We start from the raw sequence: 22,572 nt of genomic DNA, 5'->3' as shown, positions 1-22,572 counted from the left end.
AATCGTTCTTTCACCTTATTGGCATTCTTTTTCCTTACTTTTGCTGTTTTCCTCTTTTTTCTATTTGTGGTATTGTACTTAGTTGTATTAGCTTTTGGAAGGGTGCAAATTCTTTCCAATAGCTCCTTAGAAGTATTTAACTTGTCGGTTTCTCTAGATGTTGTTGCAACCATCTCGGACTTAGAGATGGATAGCAGTGATGGTACAGGTTTTCTTGTTGCAGATTCAACAAGTGTAGTATCATATAGCTTGTCAGTGGGTAAAGATGGTGCAAACTCGTGCTCATCAAATATATCCCTATTAAAATATCCCGTTCACTTTAAAACCACCTAATATACTGGCTAGAGAAGTAGCTCTGGGTAGTACTTCATCGACAAGTTCAGGTAAGTCATAAATGATCACAGTTTGACCAGGATTATTCTTCATCCAAGCATCCATATAATTATGCAGATAAGATTTTCGTGGCCCGTAGATACTGTAATTTGTGCGATGTATATGGAGGGAAAGACAGAAGAACAATGTCAGTTTGTCGACAGAAATCAATAGTTTGAAAACCTAGGTGCGATCTAGGGCTGTCCAGTACAAGTATTATCTTATTTTCAGGGAATGGCTTAGTATACCTTGCAAAATGTTTCATGAAGATAAAAAATGTGTCATTGTCCATCCAACTGGAATCATTAACTTCTCCGATTGAACCTACTAGAGCTCGAGTCATGAAGTACGGTTTGAACCGCTTCCTTGAGAATAGGAACATTGGCTGAAGCGTATTCTCTATTGCGTTTACACTCAGGTAAAAAGTTATTAACGTACTTTTTCTGTCGAGGTAACGGATTCTATTTGTTTTGCCCGATTTTGCTCGGTTATTGTAGAGTTGTAACCCCTGTCTTATCTAAATTGTAATATATTCGTAGGCTCAAATCTGTCCCTCTCCATCGCTCTGGCCAAATTGTCAAAAAATGTATTAACATTAAAATTAAAAAAGGCTGTTAAAATTTACAGCTCTTACGTGACTTGTCGCTTCTGGCGAACTCTTATTGATAAGGTGGAGTTTAAAAAAACGTATAACAGTTCCCATACAGATAGATCGATAACATTCTATTAACAGCAGGCCAGACATAAATGGGAACAATAAAACAAAATGTAACACAGAATCAAAAAAGAGATTTACAGGAATTAACGAATATTTTACAAATTATAAAGGAAATTTATTATAAGTTTGTCTAGTTGTATTAATTCATATTTTAAGAAATAATTGCCTGTTGTATACCTAAAATCACCTAATTTTGTAGATAATGTAGTTACCTAAAGAACAACACATTTTAGCATCATACAAGAGTACATCGAGCATTTACACGATATGTGTAATGGTTGTTTGAAAATGGTGATTATTTACACTGTTGCTCCAGTTAATTTATCTTCAGCACAACTGCGTGACGTTTTCCATTTACGTTAGAAGTGTATAATTTTGAACGATGTACAGAGTAATAAAATAATTAAGTTGATTGTAGTGATATGGTGTAATAAAAAAATATGGTAAACAGGTATTTACGCTATCTGTAATATTAATATTGAAAATACAAAGGTAAAAATAAAATGAATACATTAATAGAATAACGATGGGTATACCTAGAATATACTATTTCTTATGATTGCGTTTTTTATACATAGAACTTTATAAGGCGACAAAAAAGTTTTAGACTAACAAATTTCACAGTATTTTAAATGAATTCATATATGAAAACTTATTTACATTACGGAGAAGTTGTCTTCTTCTTTTTCTTCAAGTGTCATACGCTTCTAGCGTGTGGACAGTCATCCGCCATCTATATGTAAATTGTCCCTGTCTGAATAGCGTAAAAATTTATCCTGCATTTCGAATCCCGCACCAAACCCTTTATATCTTGCTGTCAAGAATGTTGAACCTCTCTTCCTTCTACTTAAGTAGAAATAAAGTAAAAATAAAGTGGAACAAAATATGATCCATAATAGTCCATCTGAAAATAGTCAAGGAAGCGTCGGCAAAATTTTTCAGATGGTAAAAAACCATTATATACAGGGTGTATTGTATGTTTGACTTATGTACCAGTAAAAAATCAAATACATTAATATTATATTTGAATTTGATACTTATATAGAAAATACGTAAATTAAGATTCAACTAAAGTTAATGAAATTATAGTTGATAGAAGATCTCGTGTTCAATTGATCAAAACCAGAGTAGATTGAGTAAACCACCAGATGATGAAAATATTCCACCGAAAAAGAAAAGTCGCCTCAGTACTAAAACAGCATAAAAATTTCGAGAGTCTTGGTTAAATGAAGCTGACTTTAGACAATGGTTAACTCGGGATCCTATTAATATTTATAAAGCTTAATGCAAAGTATGTTCTGCTTCATTAACAACTCAAATAGTTGTGATTGGAAAGTAGGTATAAACTTTAATACCTCTAAACTCCAAGGTGTTTCTAGTAATCCCAATAATCGTATTTTCAATAATATATTGATTTTAAATTGAACTATCAATTCAATAGTTTCATAAAAACAATTAATAACCATTGTCCATTATTTAATGCGATAAAATTGGATTTGAAGATTATATTTTTTCATCTATTATAATTTTTTCAAATTTACTATATTTTATGGCCCTTGCACAATAATCCCACTCTTCAGGGTTAGGAAAACTAAACCAAGTAGTACTGGAATAGTATGAACAAACAAAAATAGGTCGTATTTGACTACCAAAATGAGAAAATTACAATACCTGAGCCATATTACAAGAGAAATATTAGATGTTACAAGTAATTATGCAGGAAAATATTGGATTTTTATTGCATAGGATGGAGAAGAATGTCGTGATTGAAAAACTTGGTTGGTATATAATTTAATCGTTAGCGTAACTTATATTATATACTTACTTTCTCATTTTGACGAATATACGTTGGAAGATTTAATACAGAATTATGGTTATTTTTTAAAGTCGAGTTAGCGGCAGCGTTTGAATCGATAGATGTTTCCAAACCTTGCAAAAGATATTCTACGTTCTTTCCGCTCTTCAAAACATCTTTCAATTCGTCAATATCCAGATCTTTCATAAAATTTGTTGATGATAATGAAACTAAACTTGTTTTGCTAGATTTACTCGATTTTGACAATTTCGGATTCAACCTAAAACACAAACAACATGACTTTAAGGAAATTGATGAATGTTTATTTGTAAAACTTTCAAAATCTTATTATATGAAATATAGGTACGTTCTATATTATTAAGGCCCGTTTTCACACTACGTCTTATTGTACGTTTTGTGGGTCATATAAAACGTACGACAAAATGTACGTTTTGTCCAGTGTATACACACTACGTTTTTCCTTCCGTTTTCTACCGCCATTTTTAATTCAGAGTCTTGAGTTGTGTGAAGTTTGTTTAGTGTTTTTTTATTATTATGGAGGAAACCCGGCTGCTTTCTTTTATTTTTTCAACTATAAAGATACTACGACTGAGGAAAAAGGGGATGAAGAGGGAAAAGACAAGACGATCAAGAGAGTGGGCTTCTAAAAAGAAGCCAGTATTCCCACGTCTCGTTACTAAAAGAGGCGAACCAGTTGACTGGCGCAATTATTTGCGAATGGACCCCTCAGCCTATTGTCAATTGCTAGAGTTGGTAACACCATACATATTGAAATAAGACACCTCATGAGAAAAGCCATTACACCCCATGAAAGACTCACAGCAACTCTCAGATATCTTACAAGGACAACAGGACGCAGCGTCAAGGACTTGGAGTTCACAATCATAATATCCAAACCAGCGTTAAGCCAAATAATTCCTGAAACCTGTAATGCAATCTACTTGGTTTTAAAACATAACTACTTAAAACCTTTAATACAATTCAATAAATTCCCCGAGAAAAACGTGGGTGCATTGCCGCAAATCTGACATTATTAGGCTTTTTTTTGCAAAAAATGAAACGAACTGCAGTGGAACTAGTCGTCAAATAAGTCAAGATCGGACGACTTGTCTGAACATGTATTTTCACGTAACGTTTTATCCTATCAGTTCTCGCAAAACTATGCTTCTCCCATCATTTCTACGATCTGACCTTGGATTTCATTTCGATTCGACAAGACGTACGTTTTGCTGTTTACATGCCACGTTTTATTGTATAGGATTTGTCCTATCCAACAAAATGTACAATAAGACGTAGCGTGAAAACCGGCCTTTAGTCTAAATTAACTTTTTCATGCATTTGCACTTGATTTAGCCGCTTGTCTATTTACCACTATCTGTAAAAAAATCATCGATTTCACGTAAAAATATTATACAAATTTTTGAAGGTTCTAAAAGGTATATGCGATATAAAATCACAAAAAATGAACAAATCATTTTTTCCCTATAAAACTATTCTTATACATTTTAGAAGAATTCTGAAAATATCGTGGACAGAACACGTCACAAAAAAAGAGGTTCTGATAAGGATAAATAAAGAAATAGAAATTTTAAATACAATTAAAACAAGAAAATTGGAATATCTCGGACATATTACACGTGGAGAGAAATACACATTGCTCGGGAAATACAACTCAATATACAGGGAAAGATCCAAGGAAAGAGAAGCATATGGAGGCGTAGAATGTCATGGCTGCGCAACCTGAGAGAGTGGTACGGATTTAGATCAAATGAACTTTTTAGAGCAGCCGTCTCAAAAGTCCGAATAACTATGATGATTGCCGACCTACGCCGCGGAGATGGCACTTGAAGAAGAAGATACATTTTAGAGAAAAATGGTTCAAATAAAAGTTTAACGAGATAATTGCAAAAAACCCTTATTGTTCTTTTTTTGAATAATGACATGTAATATAACTGCCGAGACTATGTGGATTTACTTAGACCAATATATTGGACTGATAATGGACTCATATTGGATTATACTTGAGATAATACTCGGAATATATTGAAGACTACTACATTGGACCATACTTAAACCGACATGAATTTCGGACCCTAATTAAATGAGAAAATAGGAATGTTAACATAGGCGAAGAAAAGGAAAAGATAAAAATGTAAATAAATTCGAAAGGTAACAAAATAAATATCTTACCCTTCATCAGGGGTCTGGATACACAAAACTAGTTGAACTTTAACTACATAATTCAACTGCTCGGTGGAAAATAAAAAGTAAATCAAAGAAATAGTCCTTTTTAAAGAGTAGGTTGTCTGGGGACAGCAGCAGTAGCTCAGTGATTAGTGAACAGTGTAGTTGTGTTTGGGGGCTCAGGAGACTGAGACCCCGGAAGCCCTGAAGACGTCAGATAGAATGTCGAAAGCTCGGCGCCGTGATAATTGACGCGGACGGCTAGTAAGTTTAATATTAATTTTTATAATATTATTGATCTTAGTTTTGGATTTAATATTATGATGATTATCATTGATGAGAAAATTAAAAACGACAAAAATTGTTATTTCTACCTGTAAAAAAAAATTAAAGAATGGAATATTTATATTCATATAATGGTTTTATTTGTGTTGGAAGTGAAAAGGACTTATTTTCGACGTATGGTGAATTGTCAAATTTAAAATAATAGGTAGAAAAAGTATTTCGTTTTAAAATTCAGGGAAAACCCGATTGAGGTTGTTTTTAACGATGGGGATTATAAAAGAGCGATTAACCCTATTAAGTTACTGTCTTTCAAAGTGGGAAAAAGTTATTTTGTGTGAATTAAAGTGTGAATTAAAAAGTAATTTTGTTTTCGAAAGTGTTTGATAAAGTGGTAGCAGTGGCGGTGGAAAAATATGTAGAATATAGCAATACTTACTTATTTTGTTCGGTTATCCAGTCAGGGTCCCTCATTAAAGCTCCACAGACACACATATTTAAGAAGAGTCCTCCTAGAATTAAAGTAGTTCCTCTCCATCCGAACTCAAAAATAAGAATATTGGTTAATGGAGAGAAAATAAAAGTTCCCACTCCGGTTCCCGAAGCGCTAATACCCACAGCTAAAGTTCTTTTTTTATCGAACCAGAAAGCTATTGATACAACAGCTGTAACATAACACAGTCCGAGTCCAAGTCCTGCTAATATGCCAAAGGTAAGGTACATAATAGAAATTGTGTTCGCTCTGCAACTAAGAATAAATCCTGCAGCAGAAATAATCCCGCCCACACAAGTCATCAATCTGCATCCATACTTATCAACTAAGGCGCTCATAATAGGCCCTGAAATTAAAGGAACAGCCAAGAATAGACTACCAATCCAAGCAGTATCAGAACTAGAAGCTTTAAATTCTATGAGGAACTCTGAAAATAGTAGTCCGAATGATAAACTAACTCCATCGGCTATCATTGAAACTAATAATGATGAAAAAACTACTACCCAACCCCATCCCCCATCAGGAATTTTTGGTTTTACAGCCTCATCTCCAGACTCTGAAGCAGAAGACGATGAAGACGAAGACGAGCAAAGACTATCAGTTTTAAACGTAACTTCTGGTTTTTCATACGGATTTATCAGGATCAGCTCTTCGCTTTTCTTCGGGCTAGATTCTAGTGATGGAGCTACACCTGATAGTGTTGCTAGTGGCGCTTCCTTGATCGGACTCTCCATATTAAAAAAATATATAGCTATTCAATTAATTGGTATCGTATATAATATAAAGTGTATCTGGTCTTTATTTTGCATCCACCGCTTAGACCAGCTTTGGAGTTGTTGCCTTGGATCTTTTCCGATTTGTTGGTTTTTGTATTGACTACAGTAAATGATATTCCCGTGACCGATCATCAATAACAGTCCAGGTAATACTACTTAATGAAAAACACAGTCTTTTTAAAGTCTTCAAAATTTCAGAAGTTGCAAAATACAACTGGTAGCATTGTCTGCTCTTAGGAAGACCTGAAAAAAACATAAATGTTAGGATTTTGTTCAAATTTCCAGTTAGTGTTTAAATAAAACAAAAGTTGTCAATGTTAAGTCCTTAAAAAAGTTTATCTGTCGAATACTATTTTGATTTATGGGTTTTTAGTATAGAAATAAACAGTTAAAAAGTGAGATGACTTTCATAGTTTATTGTTAATCTTACAAGATATAAGGATTGCGGTATAGAAGCTGTATAGCTCTAAAAGATATGTGTCAATGTCTAACAAGTAATCAAATCAACGATAGTTCTACAGACGCTAGATATTTTTCAGTTTAATTAGAACTATCTAGAATTGGAATTAGATTTAGAACTATCTAGTTTGCACAAAAAAAATCGATGCAAGAAGAAGCATTAAGACAATCTGCACAATAGTACTTTCTTCAAAAATTCCCAAATATTGAAATCAAAAACATAATCCATGAGCAGTATACAGTAAGCAGCAAGTAACACGCTATGGTTAGAAAGGTATCCACCCCGCAATAGCTGGTTTGATGGTGAGAGTGAGGATATTACCAGAAAAAGTAAAAACGAGCCCAAGAAAAATAACAAAAGTTACAGAGACGTTAGAAGAGAAGTAACTATACAAAAAAAAAGGAGACTTTTAAAACGGTGTACTAAAACGGAAGGTAAATCACAATAGGGACAGAAAAAGTTTGGAACTATGGCGTGGAGGCTAAACAAACAATGCAGGAAGACGTTGGCAGCATTTGAGGTGTAAGTATATCGAATGATATGGAAAGTCCCTTCGATGGATAAACTGACTAATCAGGAAGTACTTCAAAGACGAAAAAAATAAAAATAGATTGGCAATCAACACAAGAAAATTACAATATCTGTTACATGTTATACGTGAAAATAATTGCCAATCGATATAGTGAATTAAGTACTTAAATATATAGGCCAATCGTAGTACAGGGGCGAGAAAAATGTCCTGATTGAGAAACCTAAGGGTACGGACATAACAAAGATACATGGATGTGCGCGGTGGAGGTCCTGGTCGCCGTCGTGGATTACATCGATATCGGGCAGAACATATCGAAGAAACCTTCCTTTCAGTGTTCTTTGCGGTTACTGACATGTATTTGAAACTATTTTGTTCTGGCATCCAGATCGCTGTAAACGGCGATGACAGGTCGCGAGGGTGAACGAGTGAAACATCCTTGGTGTATGCGATCTCATAAGAAAATGAAAGTTGGTTTTGACATCGATGTATCGAACGCGACCGCGACCTCCATCCTACACATCCATGTATCTTCGGTATGTCCGTACCCTAAGAGGATGGTTCGCTTACAGTTTGATCCAACTGTTCCGAGCAGCGGCCTCGAAAGTTAACACTGCGATAAGATACCCAACCTTTGGATGGAAGATGGAAAAATTTGGAAATTGATTTATTATATATTTCGAATTTGTATTTATTTGCCACATATTGCAACATTGTGTTAATCAATTCTTGCTGGAACGTAAACAAGTCTAAACTTGCTCCCATCGCGTTCGCGGGTGCTTCTGTTGCGAACGTGTCTATGTGGCTTTATGCGCTGTATTTGTTGATTTAGCAGTTTTATATTAAGCAGTAATTTGTTTATTTATCCAGAGTTTAAATAATCCGTTTGTAAGCTTTCATCATGGGTGGAAAACGTGATCTTTCACCTCATAAAAAAGCTTAAGTAAAGGCCCTCGTGAAGGCTAAAATATTTTTAAACAGTGAAATATCACGAAGATTGAAGGTTTCTGAAGCTAGTGTATGACGCATAAAGAAGAAGATTGAATCGGGGGAATAATTGAGCCCAAAACGAAAAACAAATAATGCATTTAACTATTTAACCAACAGAAAGACCAGCACAATTTTTTTTCTATTGTTGGCAGGTCTGCTTTAGTCATGAAGCACATTTTAAATTTTGCAGAACAAAGCCCAGTTTGTGCGTCGTCATCATGGAGAAAAGTTTCATCCTGACTGTGCTGTTCAGACTGTGAAGCATCCTATAAAAGTGATGATTTGGTCAGTCATTAGCGGCAAGGATACTGGACGTTTATACGTGGTAAAAGAAATAATGCGGCAATACCAGTACAAAGATGTCTTTTGTAAAGGCGGTTGATTCCGCAGCTCCAAGACTGGTTTCCAAATGGGGAACCATTCATTTTTATGCAAGATGGAGCTCCCTACCATACAGCGTGGTCTGTCATAGCTTTTTTGGCAGAACAAAAGATCCCTTTGTTGGATTGGCCAGGTAAGAGCCCCGATATGAACCATATAGAAAAAGTTAGGGAGTTGATGAAAAGGGAAGTGGCTAAAGATATGATCACAAACAAAAGACAGCTCTAAGAAAGAATAATTTACGTGTGGAATCATCATCTTCATATGCAGGAGACAGTACAGGTTTGCATTAATAGTATGCCGCGCAGAATTAAACCTTTAATAGCGGCTAAAGATGGTGTAACGATAAGACTACCAAAGACAATTGAAATACTATTATAAAAATAATACCTCAATCAGACAGCTCAAGACAGAGGGCGCCAACTACTTTTTGAAGAAAAAATAGTAAAAACGAAGCTGGAGGTGAAGGAATTAATAAATTAATAAAGAAATTAAAATAAAATATTTATTTAAATATAAATTAATAAAGATGTGACGTTTGTAACGTTACAATGGCTCAACAAAATATTAACATTTAATTGTCGTTATTTCTGTTTTCTTTAAAGAGTCAATAAATACCTAATCACCTCATAATTAATATTTTTTATAAAATCCTCTAGTCCGTCTAATAATTTGGACAGGGACTGTATATCAATTAGCCTAAATATTTTTAACTTTACTTAAAATAAACCATAAAGGCAACACCATAGATATATAACATAATACAAGATAGACTGAACCTTGCAATACAGTCACGTTCCCCAGTGCGACAGAGAAAACTAACGCAAAGAAGTCCCTGCATCTCTTTCTAGCGGGCCGGATTTATGGACCACGTGACCTTCACATTGATCACTTAGGTCACATGGTCTATAAACATGGCAAATTAGAAAGAGATGCAGGGACTGCTATAATATTTGTATTATATGTCTATGGGCAATACTCATATTTAACTCCTTATTTATATGAACGACCTTATTTTTAATTTAAATTTAAGTAAATAAATATGTGTGTTTATGAACATTAAAATTTTTTTTGTGGAAATTTAACACCCATCTATTTGAGCGAATAAAATCAATATTTATAATCAATACCACTAATTCTTTAAATAACTATCTAATTATGGCATTGGCAAGGAACCTATTTATGGAATCACCTCCTTGTTATTTAGATGTAATTATAGAGCTTCCCTTTATAGATAACCAGAATCAATAATATATTTAAAATAGGCGTTAAAAAATGATAATAAACCTCACAATAATAATTATAGTGCCTGGACTTATGAATAATTTGTGGTAAGCCGTAAACCAAGCAATAAACACAGCGGGAGTTTAAGAAGCTTTGAACTTTTAAAGAGGGCCGTGCTAAGCCCAAGGACCGTATGAATTTTTTGTTAATAGCTTTATATCCCTCAGATCTTTATGCGATCAGTAAAGAATCGCACACAACAAAAATATTAGCTTTATAATGTTGTGATGTTAAAAATCATATTAAAACTGCTGTATTTAGGTATTCGTCTTTTTGTTGAAGTCTTGTTTGAGTCATTTATTTTCTCTAAAATCTTTTCCCACATAGTAAGTAACAGTACGTACTCAAATATATCAAGTAGTATTTGGCAGCTTATAACTTTTTAAATGGTTTTTCATCTTTGTTTGAGGAAAAATAACGTACACAATGTTTAATTTCTTCATAATTTTCCTTTAAACATTTCACAGCATCGGAAAGAGCAGACCACCTGGTGTCACAAATAGGTTTAATACTCAAGTGTTTGCCCGTACAAAATTTTTGTAATGCATTTCACCTATGTGTAGAACTTGAAAAAAAAATACGTATAATTCCTGAGCAATATTGAAATTTCCCTAAAAGGGAAGATCGAAGGTAGGAGAGGAGCCGGCCACAAACAATTATCCTGGTTAATAAATATTAAAGAATGGACAGGAATACACAATACAGGCGAGCTGTGTCACGCCGCCAAGAACAGAATTCTAGTAATGAGATAGTCGCCTACGCACTTTGGTGTATGGCATGTTAAGAAGATTGAAATTTCAAATTTTCATTTTCGGTATGGTATGCGCATGGTATGAAATTGGCAGAAAAATATAATGTTTTATTCTGGATTGTAGTTCCTTATATTTACCGGACATATTTAACGCATTATCATAACGCTGCCCCCGACAGTTAGTGATGGATTTAATTTGGTCACTGGAGTTTTCATACTCTTATGTATATTTTTCCAATAATGCTAAGCAGGAGATCGCTTGTCCAACCTTGACTTTATCAATCAACGATTCGGTATAATTTAGACACGTTTCAGCAATAGTTATGAGTATTACGTTTTTCTGTTAAATAAAAACAAAAATTAATAAGTAAAAACCTAATTTTCGGGCCGCAAAAATTACGGGCCCTAAGCACTTGCCTAGGTTGCCTAGGCCTTAGTCCGCCCCTGTGTACTACTTAACTAAATCTCTATCTACCTATTAAGGTGTGTCTCCATTTACCACCCAATTACAATTACACTATTTCTAGACATTTACCACTGCTCAATTCCGAGTTGATCAGCTATATAGGGGCTAATATGACTAAAATGATATTAGTAGCATTATGTATATTAAGTCTTTAGGTTTTATTAGACACTGCAATGTTATGAAACAACTTACCGAACACTGAAAAGTAATACAAATTCAAGATTTACGCAATAAATTTATTTTTTATCAAACCACAACCTATACCAAGACCTTTTCATTACATAGTTTTCAACTTACAAATCTTGTGGACTGGGATATACACTACTATATAGAGAGCACATTTTTCCTTCCGATTACTTTCTAAAAAAAGAAGCAAAATCTCGAGATATATGTTATATTTGACAAACCGTAGTTATAGAATCAGTAAGAATATCTTACATATTTAAAACTAGCTTACTCATAGTTAACAATACACGTTCAAAAAACTTTCAGTCATTGGTGAAACACGTTTATCTCACATTTCACGAAAAACATTTATTTTCCAAGAAAGGACAAATGGGAAACTTACAAAAAAGTGAGTTTACGACGTTATCGATAAATCTAACAGCATCTAGGTATTGTCTCTAATTAAAAAAATATATATAACAGCCACAGCAAAAATGATAAAAAAATTTCCATATTCTTCCCAGAATGTCCCGAATCAATTATAGCGAATTTTAAAATTAGGTTACCGATTTTACCGCAATTTGCGAGTCAACCTGTGGCATAACGAAATTAAAATTATTTTCATGTGTTCTATTTTTGTAAGTTGGATGTCGTCGCTAGATTTTATCAAAAATAAATCAGATGTGTTGTTGGTTTTATATCTTCAACAAGTAGCGCTCACCGTCAAAATAAAGTAACGTCCAATTTTTTTCTCAATAAACACATTTTTACTGTTAAAACTATTTTTACGCGTCATTACAATACAATTTATCTCAGCTGTTACTGTTTATTTGGGTTTTGTAGAGTATTTCGGTTTTAAATACATCGAAAAATGGATGAAAATTACACCTATTCTAATAATGTAATGATACAGAAAACTGCTTATTCTGAAAACAACGCTATACTTTTTTTGCTGTTCTTCATTGTAATGTTATTTTAATGTGTTTACAGTCTTTTAACACTTATTTTAATACTAGTTTTGTAACTTTTAGTTTTGTAACACTAACACTAAAATCACAATGAAATTGAAAATACAATGAACATTTATTTGGGTAACGATACAAATATATTTATTAGACCAACTCTCTATGATGCGAGTGTCCTTGTATTTTCCTCCGACGTGTTCTTCTATTAATTATTCGTCTATTTCGTTTTAGGGATATCGCTGTGCATTTGTCTGAGAGAAATAATCTATACTTATCTAGGAATATATTATAACCTTTCGAGACTAGCTGAATGACAAAAGTCAATGCCACAAAAAAAAACAAACTCTCTATAATTGTCATCGCTCGTATGTATGTATTTATCCCGCTGTTCTGGAATTCTATCGACTCGTTCTAGACTCCTTGTTACCGCATTACGGAAGAAGTATGATGATTATTAGACTAGATGCTTAACACGTTAACTGCCCTAATAGGGTAGTACAAACTTTCCCCTTGAGCCCTTTTTTTTCTTTTTACACTTTTCTTTTTACAATTTATTTATTTATTTACTTTATATAATTTATTACAGTCTTCTACACTTTCTTATTGACAAAAAGAAACACAATATTAATTTATTTTACAGCTTACGCGACACAACAGTTTATTTTAGATTAAACTTAAAAATCTAGCTTCTTTGTATTTATACGGTTCGGCTCTGCATCTAAACGTCGCTGGAATTTTCTACCGATATCTCCACGTAACGGTATAGTTTCTTGGAACTTCATCAAAACCCTCTAAATACCGATTCTTTTTCTCGATCTTTCGGCCAGTTTCTGGCGATGCGGCGCCTACGTCCGATTGTTAGGTTGGGAGACAGTGGCGTAACAATAGAGACAAATTAAATACCTGTTTAAAGCAATTTCTCGCAATACAATAACTAAAGAACATATAGATAAGTATGAATAAATAAATATCACAGTTCAGTTATTATATCATATCGTGTTTATCATCATCATTTGAATCTGAAGTTTTGTTGTTTGGTTCAAACATAATTGATTCTAATCAGCATTCGTCTACTCCAAGAAATCCAAGTTTCATAACTTTTCTTCCTCCTTTATTGCATGCTGTATATATCGTTTCAAATTGTATTCAGTGACTTTCGATAAAGCTTCCTATAAAAGTCTTTTCACATCAAATAATTTAATATACTGCTGTTTCTCGCTCATCCTTTACTTGTGCTCATTTTAGCTCTTATAGGGTTAAGTTGACAATGATATGGGGTAAACGAAGTAGTTATTCAGCTATATTTAGCTATATTCGGCTATATTGTTTTTCTTTCTGTTCGGAACCTTTCAGTGATTCTTAAAAATTTCCTTCTCCAACAAACAATATAATCTTTGTCAAGAAGTAAAGCTCTTTTGTTACATTTTTCCCAAGATAAACCTATTTCCATAAGACATTTCCACAATTTTGTACGCCCAGAAACAGGTGGTTCGTCGTCTAATGTAATACTATTCCAAATCTTTCGATGTTAGGTATTTCTTTCGTCAGGCAATATCAAACCGGTTTCCGATAAGGAAGATCCACAATTGAACAGCTATTCACAGTGAAACAAATTCTAAACAAATTGTGGGAAAGCGACATTGAAGTCCACAACATCGACAGGCCTACGACTCAATAGACAAAATTTATATCAAATATTGCATAGCTTTAACATCCCCCAAAAATATATCCGACTAGTAAAAGCAACAATGGACTCATCAACAGCAACTGTCACACTACAAAATGAGCTCAGTAAGAACTTTTCAATAGTCAAAGGATTAAAAAAATGAGACGGACAGGCACCGACACTATTCAACTTAACTCTTGAATATGTGATAATCTCCTAACAAATACATTAATTCAAATTGCCGTCTATGCCCATGACATTAGCATCATGTCTCTCGCAGAACACAAGGGGTGGCAGAAATATATTCACAATTAAAAACAGAGGCAGAAGAGACTGGACTAGTTGTTGTAGATATTGAAACTGTAGAAAGTTTCACATATCTGGGAGTTACATTAAACCCTGATGGAATAGAAGAACTAGAAATCCAAAGAAGAATAGTAAAGGGAAACAAAGCTTACTTTTCACTTGCCCGTGTGTTCCGTTCCAAAAACACACATTGGAGATCTAAAATCATGGTATAAAAATTATTATCAGACATAGTATGTTATGGATGAGAGGACATGGGTGATGACAGAAGAGAAAAACCGAAAGCTGAAAGTCGTCGAACGAAAAGTCCCGAGGAAGATATTTGGACCTGGAGGGACCGATCTCATGATTAGTTAAATTTCAGAGACTTAAATGGGCTGGTCATGTAGTGGGAATGGAGACCGGAAGATTGCCAAAAAGACCCCTATATAGTAAAATGATAAGACGGAGAAGTATTTCTTAATGTAAATAAAAAGAATGATCTGTACGATGTATGGCAGGTTTAACGAAGTCATTGGTTTTCATTAGCTTCTTTCCGATGTTTCTTTTTGTCCCGACAACTCTTTTTTTCTTTACTTTTTTTTTAACCGATAAATTGTTGCTTCTCCAACTCCTGTCATAACTGAATAACAACCAACGATTTCCCGAACAGTAATAGTTTCTTCCCGTTAAGAATAAGGACTTTTACTGAACAGTGAACTTAATTGAATTATATTCTGAAGTGAGTACTGAGGTATTTTATTTGTAACACTATAACAGAATACATTTTATACTATTAACATTTGTAAACCACACTTAAGCTTACCACAGAAATCTTAACCAACAAAATCAATAAACTAACAACTTTATCAGATGAACAACAAGGATTCAGATCTGGAAGATCCTGCGTAGACGCCGTATTTGTACTAAGACAAATCACAGAAAAGGCTGTCGAGTACAATAAACCAGCATATCTATGTTTTATAGACCTGACAAAGGCTTTCGATCGCATCCAAGTCAAAGACATCTTTAGAGTAGAAAACCTACTCTATAAAACCTACTCTATAAAAGAAACATACCAATCAATATTAAACAAACCATCGAAAACATCTACTTCCATAATCGAATACAGGCAAAGATAAATGGAAAACTAACACAGTGTATACCAGTACAAAGTGGAGTCAGACAAGGCGACTTGTTAACCCCACTTCTCTTTAATATAATAATGGAGGAAAAAATACAAGCAGTTCCTAAAGGTCATGGTTACAGAATGGGGAATAAAGAAATCTAAATATTATGTTAGGCAGACGACGCCACATTAATCGCCGAGACAGAAGACGAGCTCCAAAGATCTTAAACATCTTGTTGCAAAAACACATCTTCAATGCAACAGCCAAGAAATACAATATGATAATATCAGCAAAAAAACAAATCTATGACAACATCTAAATACCCACTACGATGTAAAATCGAAATTGATGGGAAAATAATCAAGCAGGAAGCTAAGGTTTAGATATCTGGGTATAGATACAACTAGTTACGGAGATGTTGAAGAAGAAGTATGACAACAAAGCTTAAAAGCAAGTAAAGCGGCGGGATATCTTAATGACACAATCTGGAAGAACAAACACCTAAGACAACACACAAATACAAGAATCTATAAAGCAGCAATTAGGCCTATATTAACATACACGGCGGAGGCAAGACCTGATATATCTAAAACGAGACGACTACTAGAAACAATAGAGATGAAAATACTCCAACGAATATCAGGAAAAAGTCTGTTGGCGAAAAAAGCGAAAACATAAGGAGAACATGCAATATAGAAGACATAAATGGATGGGTGACAAAACGGAAACAGGAGTGAAACGAACACATTAGTAGAATGGCAGAGGATGGGATAGTACGAATAGCACGAGATAAGTCACCAAATGGACGAAGAAGTATTGGCAGAATAAGAAAAAGATGGTGCGATAATTTAAACAATTTAGGAGGCTAATATTGAAGAAGAAACAGGCTTTAAAGCCTACATACAAAAAAGAAGAAGAAGAACATTTGTAAATATCTAAATTGATGAGTGGTAATATTACTTTTCGAAAGTGATGTAACATACGGGGTGATCCATTTATAATTACCATTTGGCTTACCATGTATCCCACTTTATATAAAAAACAATTTTTTTTTATATTTTAAATATTATTAAAAAATTACTAACGTTTAATACAACTTTTCATTTTCGCATTCGTGAAATATGCTGCGCCAATGGTTTATGGAAGAAAATGATATACGTTAGAAAATTCGTGCTAAAGTTCATCCCAAACCCTTCTTTCAGTGCGTCACAGTTTATCGAATTCTCTCTAACGCATTAAGCTAGAAGTGACAGAAAAAAACGTGAGTCTGTGATTATTATACATAGAACTTAGAAAATTATATTTCGTTCACGGGTATTTGCATATTAAATCGAATTCTACTTGCGGATATATAATTGGTCGGAGTTTAGAATACGCTAAATAGATATCCAATCAAAGATGCGCATAAATATAATTTGACGCAGATGGTCTCGATAGTGACAGTACTTTGACAATGTCAATTGACAAAATGATAATTGTCATTCCAGGTTAGTATTTTCAGACATTTTACAGTGAAAATTTAATTTTGTATTTATTGTCATAAAAATATTTTAAATATGCCGAGATATACCGAGAATGAACAAAGATTAATATTAAAATTATTAAATTATTTTCAATTAGAAAAAGAGGCTGGGACAACTTTATTACCAGTTTCTGCCGTTCGTGAAGTAAGTTTTAAATTATTCTAAAAAATATTCATATTAGTAGTTTAAATACTATACATTTTAGCCATAGTGTTTGTAATAAATACATAAATAAATCCTAGCTAATTAAGCACTTTCCTTGGAGTGTATAGAAGAGGAATTATGACAAACTGTCGTTCCAATATAATGGCATAATAAAAATTTTATACAGGACGGGACCTCTAATATGTAAATTAAAAAAAAATTGAATTCTTAAAGTTTTTACTCCACATTTTCAAAAAATAACCTTTTCACATTTAGCCGATTACGATCCTTCAACTGTCAGATTTAACTAAAATGTCATGCAATAATTCTCGACATTCTTAAAATCCTATATGACGTCAAAATTAGTGACGCACTGAAAAAAGGGTTTGGGACAGACTGTACCATTCTCAAGAGGACAAAGTATAACAAAACACACAAAGTCACTAAAGTTTAAAAAACAAAGCAAAGTAAATATAAAATTTTAAAAATATATACAACGTACACTGAATTATTGTCCGACGTGAACAATTTTTGAATATAAACACAATCCCATATAGCATCTGTAATGTAGCTCGAACATTCAAAATTTTTAACTTCTCCCAACTTCTGGATTCACAGTAGCAAAAATTGTAACGAAAACACATCCACGACACTTTTCCCACAGATTAACAAAAAAGTTCACACTTTTCTCATAAATTGAAAATAAAGTTTTTGTGTTATATAAGCTTTCGACGATTGTACTTTCCCAGACGCAATTTAACATCAAACTGTATTCGGTTATTTTAAATTTGAAAGTATTGGCAATTATTTCTAAATCCTTAGTTGAATCAAAACATTGCCAATTCACGAGTAAACTGGAATGTAAGATATTAATAAAGTGGTTCAAGAGCCAAGTACTATAAAATGAAATTAAATAATCTCTTAGTCTACAGGTAATTTATTATCAGATGGAAACAACCGTATTGTTTCGTTACTGCCTCTCTGCGGTAGTTTCCTAGTCCAGAAGACCATTATTGTTTGTAAGGTTAAAGCGCTAAATAGCCAAACAACCATATAAAAAAATAGTTGTTAACACAGAGTTATATTAAATAAACTAGAGGTCTAACTCCCTATGACCTTGAAACCGGCTAACGGGTGCAATTTTTCGCGGAAAAAAATAAGGGGGCAAGAATTTTAAAATTAAACTTGACTGAATATGAGAAAATTTTGAAAGATTCCGCTATAATAGCTTTATTTATGATTTTTATCATGGAATAATAAAGTTTGTGAGTTGATTTATCCAATTAAACTTTATAAGTAAGGGAAACAATTGTTTTATGTCAAAACAATTACTATTACACTTAGGTCTAGATGGGTTGAATGCCGCTTAGGAACTTTTCTTCTCTACTTTCTCTTACGAGTCAAATTATTTATTTAATTAATTACTGCGTATATACTTATGTGCATAATTACATTACCAAGCAACGACTAGTACCCATCTATTCTTTCATTTTTCACAAATTTAATTGAGACCAGAATTCAAAACTTAGCAATGGCATAAACTTTGTCATTGGACAGACTGACCACGGCAGCACTGTTTCAAGCTTCTAAGCTTTCATTGAGTAGCTTTTTTAAAATTAATTTTTCACCACTTAGTAAATAAATGTTAAGGAAAAGCAGAAAAAAAGACGTTGTTGATTTGCACAGACGTATAGTCTAGATATACATATTTGCATAAATCAGTGTATAGACATTGGGTCTAACCCTAAGGTATTCATGGCTAACCATCTTAATGAGCTCCATACGGTGACAACTGAAGTCTACTACTTCAGCACATGAAGAGAAAACATTGCCCGAAGAAAGGTTATTTACTACAGACAGAACAATGCCATTGACTATCTCCAAGTACCAACACACGAAACATTTTTCAAGTTGCCAGTTGCCAAAAACAAAACTTTTTGAAGCGAAGCTTCTATACTGGCGTTGTATTACTTTTTTTTCTACAGTAAAATGCTGAGGCTAGCGTCACGGAACTAGCGCCACAAGATGGCGTTGTCACGAGTAGCGTCCTAGAATAACGGTTCTTGACATCGAATCACTACTCTTGATCAATTCGTTTCTAGTCATTATATATTTACTCTTAGCAGGTTTAAATTACCAACTGCATGAAAAATAACTAACAAAATATAGATATTAAATGAGAAGCAAAAAATTAAAAGAATATCTGTCACTAAAACATTCGATTCGTAACGATTATCAAAATTGAATATAAAAGTCATAACTGTCCTCCGATTAATAACAACACTGAATCATGTGTTTAAATTTTTATAATAATTCTCGTTTTAAAATAATTTCATATAAATACAATTACTATTTTTGAACATATTATTTAAAGCCATAGCCACAGGTTTCATTATATATTTGGAATCAAAAATTGATGTGGTTCTCCTGGACCAATATAAGACAACAAAAAGAAGAAACCATGAATGGGAAGATAATATTAAAAATAAATCGCCGTACAGTATTTGGGTTCAAATTACAAAGGAAGTAGAAATTCAGCCAAACTTAGCGGGAGAATATCCAGAACCTGATAATAATGTTCCAAATATATGCCCCCTGGTATCTACTATAAATGAGAATATGATAAATTCTGTGTTTTCGGAATTTTCCAATTAGGTATGATTATTTAGGCAACCAAGTTCCGACCATATCAAATACTAGCAATATTGCGATGGATAGCAGTTTTTTTCTAGATAAGGTAGAAGAAGTCGAAAGTAATATTTTTTTTTAACAAAAACCGATTCCTTTACAGTACTTTATAATGTGCTCCTGTACCCTCAACAAAAGAAACCGGATTCGAAAGAAAAAAAGAATACACACCAAGTGTTTTCACATGACACATGACATTTATTTTTGTAGCTCAATAAATATTTAATCATACTTAAACATATCAATTTGTATCTCTATTTTGAACTAGTTTTTGGGTGGCCAAAAGTGGATAAACTGTATGGCCAAATGTAGAAACAGATGGCCAAAAGCAGCGATTTTTGTGGTTCAAAATAAAAGACGTTCTAATATTTTCATTATGAATTGAACCTTTATAATTAGTAGTAAAACTGATTCGAAAAGAATTGATTGATTGATTTTATTCGAATCCTACAGGGTTGAGCGGAAATATTTTATTCGACTCCTACACGTTTCTCAATAGAAAGATAATAAAAAAAAGTGCTTAAAGTGGCCACAAGTGGTGTCTCTACTCTACTTGAACTGCATAGGATATTAGGTGTTTGAAAAAGTAAAACGCAAGATCGTCGTCGTTATACGAAAATAATATAACATCGATTGAAGTTATTTCAAACATCTATTGGAATACAATAGAAATCAAAATTATTTTTCAGTGTTTTATAACATTAGTTTCCATCAATAATCGGCATTCCTTCGATACGTGTTATTTAAAAGAATTTATGCTGTTTTTTGTCCTTCAAGGTATCGATTTTTTTAATGGTCTTATTTATAGACTTAACGGCGACTATAAGATTGCTCAATAAGGAACAGCTTGGTAAACATAAAATCATTATTGGGAAGCTGAAATGTCTGCAATGCAGATGTATAGAAAAACTCTACATAATATTTTTTAACTTGTTATCTGTCCGATGCCTTTTTTAAACATATTATCAGTAGGTAAGGTGTCACTAAAAATATAACTATAAATTATAAAAATGAAATCCTTTTCATCAGAAAAAGAAAATAGACAAGGCGAAAAGTTCGGGTTGGTTCGGAAAAATATTCCCGCGACATTTTTTTGCTTAAATACTTTCATGAGATACCCCTGAATAAGATTCAAAAGCTTGACTAGGCGAAAAGTTCTTCAATTTTTTTTAAAACAATTTTTTGCATACTTGATCGTTTTCGAGTTATAAACAATTTAAAATTGAGAAAAACGCAAAAGTACTATTTTTAAGGCTCAAAAATACAAGTAAAAAATATAATTTTTGAATTCACTAAGAACCGTAATCCTTGTTTTATCATTTTCCGATAAGTATTTTGTCCTATTGTATTTTAAAATATGTAACACAAATTTTTGCTATTTAGTTTCAATTCTCGTTGTACAAATGAGCGGATGCCCTGTTTTAAGCGCTTTAAATTAAAAAAAGATTGTTTTAAAGTAAAATAGGCCGTAATTTTCATCGGCAGCTGATAGAAGGCTTGAAGGGCACTTAATTTCAAAAATAATATATTTTATTGAATAATTAAAGAACTTTTCGCCTGGGCGACCTCTTGAACTTTATTTTGTAGTATCTAATGAAAGTAGTTCAATAATCACAACAAAAAGTAATTTTTTTTGCTTCAAATATTCGTAAAACAGTATTAAATTTTTGTACCATGGCTTGTAAACACAATAATTGTTTTTTACTTGTACCTTTTTTCAATGCATGGACTGTTTTTTTATCGGTACTTCTTCATGTTTTATATCTTACAGAATCTTTGTAAATAATATTTCTGGTCATATTATTGGTGATTCAATGGTAATCATTTAATTAAAATTGTGGAATATCCATTAAATTTAGAAGATAAAATAAGATGGAGCAATGACATAAGGAAACAAGCCGGTACCACAAGGCACAGAAAAACGAATATTAGACAGTCGTGGGTAGAAATGAATAACGACTATATAAGGTAGGCTGATGATAATGATGACAGTCTTCCGGGTGGAACCGCGTCGATTATCATTCCGCCGAGATTTCGACATCCTCTTTGATGTCTTCTTCAGGGCTTCCGAGGTCTTAGTCTTCCTTGCCCCCAGACAGTACTACACTGATCACTAATCAATGCATTAATGCTACTGGGAACAGAGGACGGTTCATTTATACCGTCGATGGTGACGTGGTTTAAGTGGAGGTTGGCGTGAGGATTGGCGCAGTGATTGGAGCGGGCATTGGTGCGGGAGTTGGCGCGAACATTTCTGACAGTAGGATTTTGATTAATCAAAATCAAAATCCTACTGTCAAAAATGTTCGAGCTAACCCCCCGAGCCAATCCCCGCGCCTATCATCACGCTAACCCCCACGATAACCTCCTCTTTACGATAATTGACTTCGTTTGGTAAACTCAGCTACACATTGAAAAATGATCAACATACTACTGTCGGATAGAAGGAAAATGAATGGATAAGAAATGTCACAAAAATGACACAGAGACGAAATGGAATAAAA

At 33.3% G+C, this 22,572-nt stretch overlaps 1 protein-coding gene across 3 annotated transcripts in view; it reads right to left on the bottom strand.

The window, feature by feature from the left end:
• The window catches only part of LOC140448150 (monocarboxylate transporter 9-like), a 78,296-nt gene that overhangs the window by 24,860 nt on the left and 30,864 nt on the right, over window positions 1–22,572 (bottom strand). For 2 of the 3 annotated variants that reach the window (XM_072541241.1, XM_072541243.1), the window contains exons 2-3: window positions 5,812–6,884; window positions 2,916–3,165 (exon numbers count right to left, since the gene is read on the bottom strand). In XM_072541241.1, coding sequence (XP_072397342.1) covers window positions 2,916–3,165; window positions 5,812–6,599 — 1,038 coding nt within the window. In that variant the 5' untranslated portion in view covers window positions 6,600–6,884. Of the gene's footprint in view, window positions 1–2,915; window positions 3,166–5,811; window positions 6,885–17,882; window positions 18,151–22,572 lie in introns of those variants that run through there. The other variant, XM_072541242.1, reaches the window with a different exon arrangement.

Source organism: Diabrotica undecimpunctata, chromosome 8 (assembly GCF_040954645.1).
Source record: "Diabrotica undecimpunctata isolate CICGRU chromosome 8, icDiaUnde3, whole genome shotgun sequence".
NCBI lineage: Eukaryota > Metazoa > Arthropoda > Insecta > Coleoptera > Chrysomelidae > Diabrotica > Diabrotica undecimpunctata.
This window is presented reverse-complemented; position numbering and strand designations above follow the sequence as displayed.